At 45.8% G+C, this 7768-nt stretch overlaps 1 protein-coding gene across 1 annotated transcript; it reads right to left on the bottom strand.

The window, feature by feature from the left end:
* Positions 1-236: 236 nt before the first annotated feature.
* On the bottom strand, positions 237-7481 carry PCP4L1 (Purkinje cell protein 4 like 1; the record flags this gene model as incomplete). Its single annotated transcript, XM_083373953.1, has 3 exons — positions 237-382; positions 1957-2011; positions 7380-7481. The coding sequence occupies 3 exons, from the start codon at positions 7479-7481 to the stop codon at positions 237-239; spliced, it is 303 nt and encodes a 100-aa protein (XP_083230079.1).
* Positions 7482-7768: the final 287 nt, after the last annotated feature.

Here is a 7768-nt window from a genome sequence, read left to right as displayed (position 1 = left end):
GGTGAAGCAGACTGGAAAGCGTGTGTGCCTTTCACCTACCCCACCCCACCCCATCCCCTCCCTTCCTCTGCTTTGACCATTTTTCCAGGACGTGCAAAAATTAAATTAAATGAAGATCAGAGGATTCCCCCCTTCCTCGGGGTGGGAAGACAAGAGAGGAAATGGAACTGCGGCGGGTTTCAGGGATGGGAGAAGGAAAAGCGCGTCAAGGCGAGGCGGGAAGACTCCGGAAAGGCTCATGAACTGGGGTCCTGTTTCCGTTTTTGGAAACGCCGGAATTTCCCCTGGATGGCGAGAGCAGCTTTCTCCGTTTCCGGGGCATTTAAATCTATATCAATTTCTTCCTCTTCTGGCTCCGTTTTCTTGGGGGTTTCGATTTTGTCTGCGGGGAGAAAGCAATCCGTGGAGTTTTTCAGCGGGGTTGCAAACAAGACCCTCGTTAGATCAGACAACGTCCCCCCCTCCGGCCTCCAAAATAATTTGAATATTTTAGATATTCCCCCCCCCCCACAGTTCCCAGTACCTTTGAATTGGTAGCTGTGGGGTTATTGGTTTGAGCCAATAAGGTAGGGGGATCGGTTAAAAAAAAGACAGGGTGATTCAGGAGAAAGAAATAGTAGGACTTACAACTGTCTATAACTGTCGAAAGTTATAATAGTTATAAGTTATGACTTTTTCACAATTATGACCATTGCATCGTCCTCGCGGTCATTTATATTCAGAGGCGTGACAACTGATTCGTATTTATGATAGTCACAGTGTCCTGGGTTCACGTGATCCCCTTTGGCGACCTTCCGACAAGCAAAGTTAACGGGGAATCCATTTTCACTGAACAACCAGGTTATTCATTGAACAACAAGCAGCGAATCCTGATCATCTCAGGATTCAAAGTGACTTTTTTTTAAAACCCTTCGTACGATGCTGTTGTATAGATCCGACGCCGAGGTGCCACCTGGACGTCAACTCCCAGAATTCTCGGTTGCCACAGGAAATTCCTTTCCCCCGCCCCCCCCACACCCCCAGAAAGTCACTCGCTTTTTGCAATATTTCACTTACCAAACTCCAGAGTCCAATTGCTGTTTTTTTAAAAAAGACACCTCGTCATTAAAATACACCCAGATTTTAAAAATGTATTTTTATCCTTGGACAGCGGATGAACCATTTAGCAAAGGAAACCAGGATTTCTGGCTATTGTGTTAACTTACAAGCGGACACGTTAACCTAGCAACCAGAAGCAGACAACCACCCATATTGGAACATAGACAAGAGAGCGTCACTGCTTCCATGTTGCCTAGCAACCACTATCCAATACGGTGAGAGAGCATCCCTGCCTCTTTACCTTTATCCTTTTTTTGCAAAAGATAGTAGGGAAGGTACCAGACGAGGTGCTGGGTTCAAGTTCCAAGCTACAGATGGCTCCTCCTTCTCCACCTAGCCTACCTCACAGGGTTGGTGGTTTTTTGGGCGGGAGAGATGGTAATACTCAAGTTCTAGTCCCGCCTCAGGCAGGAAAGCCAGAAGGAGACTTTGGGCCAAACACCAGGAGACGGTGAGTTCTAATCCTGCCTTTGGCAGGAAAGCCAGCTGGATGACTCTTGGCCAGTCACCAGGAGATGGTGAGTTCTAGTCCTGCCTTAGGCAGGAAAGTCAGCTGGATGACTCTGGGCCAACCCTCCCTCTCAGACCAGCCTACCTCACAGGGTTATTTTTGGGGAGAAAACAGGAGGAAAGTGCATGGGATATGTTCACTGCCTCGAGTTATTGGTAAAAACAATAAAGGCGGGATACCAATAAATAGAATAATCCACGAATAAAGGCACTTGAAAAGGAGTTCTTGACCACCTATCCAAGAAGGAAAGGCACGATTTACAGCCTTTGTGGCCTCCTCCATGTGCCCTAGATAACATTCCTGGTTAATTGATCGGCATAAATATAGGGAAACAGAGTCTCACTCACCTTTTTCTTCCTGCCTCGGGACCTCTCTGGAGATGGGTGACTCATTGGAGGTCAGCTGCGGAGAAGAAAAGAGAGAATGAATTGCGGGGGAAAGAGAGAGAAAGAAGGCGGTCTTGAGACCATGCTGGTTTGGGGAAGATGAATTTCTTCGCTGCCGAGTCACCAGGATTCGGATTCTCCCCACCCTCCCCCCGCCAGGGGTCCTCCTAGAGGGAGCAGCTTTGGAACAGAAGGCTGGCCTCGTGACCTACTGTATTATTATTATTATTATTATTATTATTATTATTATTATTATTATTATTATTATTATTATTATTTTGAACACCTTGTGGAATTGGTTTTGCGGAAGCTCAGTGGGTTTTTTGCTTTGCTTTTCTTATCCCTGCAAAAGAAGGTTTTGTTTTTTTTCGGAATTATTTCCTTCTTCTGGGCCTCCTTCCAAACACGAATGCTGCATCCGTTCAAATAGGTTGCCTGTGTTTTTCCAAAGGTGTTTCACAAAAATTTATATGCCACAAAATTAATCTGTTCATCTGTCTATTCCTCCCTCCCTCCCTCCCTCCCTCTCTCTCTCCCTTTTTTCTTTCCTTCCTTCCTTCCTTCTTTCCTTCCTACCTTCCTACCTTCCTTCCTTCCTTCCTTCTACCATCCCTTCCGTCTGTCTGTCTATATCTATCTATCTTTCTATCCATCTCTATCTGTATTATCTATCTATCTATCTATCTATCTATCTATCTATCTATCTATCTATCCCTATCTGTATTATCTATCTATCTATCTATCTATCTATCTATCTATCTATCTATCTATCACCCATCTCTGTGTATATTCCCTATTATATCTATCCATCTATCTATCCATCCATCTAATCTATCCATCCATAGCTATCTCTATTATCTCTCTGTCTCTCTATCTCTCCGCATTATCTATTTATCATCCATCCATCCATCTCTGTCTATCCTCTAACCCAATTATCCCTCTCTCTTTCTCATTTTCCCCTTTTAGACCCTTCAGAAAAATATAACCAGCCTGGCTGGGAAAATAGAAAGCAAACCAGTGGATTCCTTGAGCAGCCGGGAATTCCTACCGGCCAGCCGAAGCCTGGGTGCGCAGAGGAAGCCTAGCTGATCTTTATTAGACCCCAGTGGGCAATTAAGCTGGAAAAGAGCAATTAAACGCTCTTTGCTCCCCCCCCCCAAAGCAGAGGAAAAGAAGCGAGGAGGAATTGCAAAAGGAAAAAAAGAAAAAGGGGTGGGGTGTGTGTGTGTTCTTTTCTGGTGTGTTTTGGCGATTTTTTCTTTATATGCCACAAAATTAATCTGTTCAATCTGTCTGTTCCTCCCTTGCGCTTTTTCCGAATCCATCCTGACCTCAAGCCCAGGTCACCCCAGAATTATTATTATTATTATTTTTTATATACAGCTAGTCCTCAACGTGTGGCCAAAATGTCTGTTGAAAAGGGAGACATTGGCTCAGCGAGTTTGGCCACCGTTGTGAAGCGAATCACGGCAGGTGTTACAATTGGTAAGGCAAATAAATGTGGCTTCTCCGTTGACTTTGTTCGGCGGAAGGTGGCAAAAAGAGATATCACGTGACCCCGGGACACACCGTGACCGTCATAATTGTGAGTCAGTTGCCGAGCATCTGAATATTGATCATGTGACCCTGGAGGATCCTGAGACGGTCGTTAAGTGTGAAAATGGCCATAATGGGGTTTTAATTGGGGATTTTTATTACGCTACTGTTTTTAGCTCGGGCTCTTATTTAATTCTTTTTTAATTTTTGTATTTTGTATTTTTATGTGCCCTGTTCACCGCCCTGAGTCCTTCGGGAGAAGGGCGGTATATAAATATGATAAAGATAAAGATAAAGATTTTCAGTGCCGTTGGAACTCGGAACGGTCGCTAAATGGTCAGCCCTGAAAAAAGTGACTGAGGACCGTTTTTCGCTTTTACGACCGTTGCAGCATTCCCCCCATTCAGACGCTTGGCAACTGACTCGTATTTATGACGGACGCGGCATCCACCGGGGTCACGTGATCCCCTTTTTGCGACCTTCTGACAAGCAGAGTCAGCGGGGGGAAGCCGGATCCATTTTAACAACCGTGTTATTAATTTAAACAACGGCAGGTCATAAAATGGGGCACTTAGCGAATGTTCCACTTAGCAACAAAAATTTGGCGTGAGTCTGTCCTCTGTCCAGAGTGGCTTTATGCGGACAGAAGTAAGCTATACAGTATAAATTGGCAAAGGGAGTAAATAAATAAACTCAGAAAAGCTTTTTATTTTTCTATTTCGACTGGGTATGAAGCTTCGCTGCTTTCCTTTCCAAGGCAGATGTATTTCTCTCTTTTTTTTTGCTCTGCTTTCCAACTGTTTCCAAAGCCAGCTTCCCTGCTGGGATAACAATACCCATCGCCCTGCTGCTGTCACTCAGGGCCAGGCCAGCAATAGGGCCCAGAGGTGGAGCCGAGGAACAGGATGATGGAGAATATAATGACAAAGCCTTGTTTGAAGCGGAGTGGAACAAATGTGCCGGTGGCAGTTTCCTTCCCTTCGTGTCAAATACCAGTGCAGAGAAGCGCAACAAAGACGATTAGGGTGTCGTTACAACATCACCCTGTCAACAAAAGTGCGTAGAGTCAAGGCTATGGTCTTCCCAGTTGCAATGTATGGCAGTGAAAGTTGGACCACAAAAAAGGCTGAGCGCCAAAGAATTGAGGCCTTTGAACTCTGGTGCTGGAGAAGACTCCTGCGAGTCCCTTGGACTGCAAGGCGATCAAACCGGTCAGTCCTAGAGGAGATCCACCCTGACTGCTCTTTAAAAGGCCAGATCCTGAAGCTAAAACTCAAATCCTTTGGCCACCTAATGAGAAGGAAGGACTCACTGGAGAAGAGCCTAATGCTGGGAAAGGTTGAGGGCAAGAGAAGAAGGGACGACAGAGAATGAGGTGGCTGGATGGAGTCAACGAAGCGGTAGGCGTGAGCTTAAATGGACTCCAGAAGATGGTAGAGGACAGGAAGGCCTGGAGGAACGTTATCCATGGGGTCGTGATGGGTTGGAGATGACTTCGCAGCTAACAACAACATCATCTATTTGTCTATCTATCCAACCATCCATCCATCATCTCTCCCTCTACCTATGTGTCTCTTTTTCTACCTGTCTGTCTGTCTATCCATCCATCCATGCATCCATCCATCTTCCATCTACTTTATGTATCTATATATGTATCTATCATCTATCTTGTGCCTAAAGGGACTCCAGAAGATGGTAGAGGACAGGAAGGCCTGGAGGAACGTTGTCCATGGGGTCGCAATGGGTCGGCCACAACTTCGCAGCTAACAACAACAACAAGATGCCACAACGGAAGCCCTCTGCACATGTTCACATCTGTGATTTTATGTAGTGATTTAGCATATGGCTTCGACAGAGGTCATGCAATCCCTAGAAAAGATCTTGAGACTCCAGAAAGAGCGCAGAGAAGAACAATAAAAAATGATCAGGGGACTGGAGGCTAAAACATACGAAGAACCGGTTGCTGGAATTGAGCAGGTCTAATTTAATTAAAAGAAGGAATGGGCGGGGGGGGAACGTGATACCAGTCTTCCAGTGTTTGAGGGGCTGTCCCAAAGAAGAGGAGGGGGTCCACTTATTCTCCAAAGCCGCTGAAGGTAAGACAAGAAGCAAATGATGGAAACTAACCAAGGAGAGAAGCAACCTGGAACTAAGGGGGAATTTCCTGACGGCGAGAACAATGATCCCGTGGAACTGCTTGCCTCCAGAACTTGTGGGTGGTGTTTTGAGTTTGGAGCTTTGAAAGAAAAGATTGGACAGACGTTGCGTCTGGAATGGTCTAGGCTAGGGGTTTCCTGCTTGAGAAGGGGGTTGGACTAGATGACCTCCGAGGTCCCTTCCAACTCTTGTTATTCTGTTATTCCACAAATGGGTCTCTCAGCGCCCTAATCTAAGTTAAAATGGGGGGGGTATTACAGCCCTTTCTGGATTGAATCAAGTGATTTATTGATTGGCTGGTTCAATTTATTCAGTTTCTAACGCTGCCCTACTCAACCGAGAGACTCTGGGGAGCATAAGACACATCACCCAGTTGCCCAAATAGGTCCCACTTCTGCACACTTGTGTTTTGCAAATCCAAATTTTAGCCCCTGGGCACGTCAGGCAGGCCCTGCCAAGAAACGGGAGCAGCTTGTTTCCCAAGCTAAGCCTCCATAACTTTTGAATGTTACTTATTTATTGGCTTTTTAAAGCGGTAAAAATCTTGTGACCCTTGGGGATGTGCCGAAATTAAAAACATCCATAACACAGCAATATAAACTTGGATAGTTGCTACCTGGCCTCTCTTTCTCCCCCCCCCCCCCTCTCCCCAAAATGGACATTTGGCACTTCCCTGTTCTCCTTTTCAATTGATTTGGTTCATCTGCCAGAAGGTCTTTCGGCAAAGGACAGCCCTATTTTACTTTTTCTGCTCTTAGCAAACCTTGTGGCAGGAAGTTCCAAAATTATATTTTGTGGAAAGAAATTCCTTCCTTCCTTCCTTCCTTCCTTCCTTCCTTCCTTCCTTCCTTCCTTCCTTCCCACTTTCTTTTTCTTTCCTTCCTTCCTTCCTCCCTCCCTCCCTCCCTTCCTTCCTTCCTTCCTTCCCTCCCTCCTTCCTTCCTTCCTTCCTCCCTCCATTCCTTCCTTCCTTCCTTCCTTCCTTCCTTCCTTCCTTCCTTCCTTCCTTCCTCCCTCCCTCTCTCTCTCTCTCTCTCTCTCTCTCTCTCTCTCTCTCTCTGTCTCTGTCTCCTCCTTTCCTCTCTCCCCTTTCCTTTCTCTCCCTCCCTCCTTCTCTCCCTCCCTCTTTCTCTCTTTCTTTCTCCTCCTCTCTCATTCCCTTCTTCTCAGCCCTAAAAACAACAGCAAATAAACTTCACTAAAAAAGAAAAAAAAAACTTCTAAGCAGTTTCTCAGTTACTGCCTATCTTAGCTTCTCCTTCCCCACCCTGGCTTAACATATTGCAGTTTATTGCATATTGCATATTGCATATTGAAGCACATGGATTTTTGCTTTAAATTGTAAGCCGCCCTGAGTCTTCGGAGAAGGGCGGGATATAAATGGGATTAAAAAAATAATAATATTGTATCAACCAAACTCTGCAAAGCCCATGCAATACCTCCCATGCCTTGTTTCCTGAATAAACCCATTTCCTGGACCGGCACAATACCCTAACCTTAAAACCCAACCTAGCTTAAAAGTATTCACAATTAAGCAACTGAGGGGCTGCCGCTAAAGCTTTCAAAACTGCTCAGTGAAGCCTAAATCATTGCTTGCTTTTTAGCATAAGAGAAGTCGCAGCAGGCAGCAGATAAATAAAGCAGGAAAGTTGTTCCCCATTCCCCACCCACCCCTCACTGGCTGGGACTACCCCTTCCATCATCCTGATCATCGCGCCAGCCCTCCGGATGGGACCCCCACCCTCGCAGAATTTGGAGGCGGGGACATTTTGGATGCTGCAAATCAGCCCCATCGCGTCCCCAAATTCTTTCCTTCTCAACCCCCCCCCCCCCGCCTCCTTCCCTGGAATTTTGGAAGGCAGATTGTACTTTTTCCTTTCTTTTTTTAAGCCTTTCTCCTTGAGAAGAGGTCTCTCCTCTCCTTCCTCTGTTGCCAAGGCAACTGCAAATCCATCCCATAGTGAGCACACCATTGCAGACAGGGAAAGACTAGAAAAGAGACAGGAGAAACAGCAGCATATGTTCCGATAATCACCCAGGAAGAAACAAGAGCAGAAGCTTTTGGGGGGCGATGAGAATG

This window comes from Vipera ursinii (genome assembly GCF_947247035.1).
Source record: "Vipera ursinii genome assembly, chromosome: 15".
NCBI lineage: Eukaryota > Metazoa > Chordata > Lepidosauria > Squamata > Viperidae > Vipera > Vipera ursinii.
Note: the sequence above shows the minus strand (reverse complement) of the source record. Positions and strands in the feature narration are given on the sequence as shown.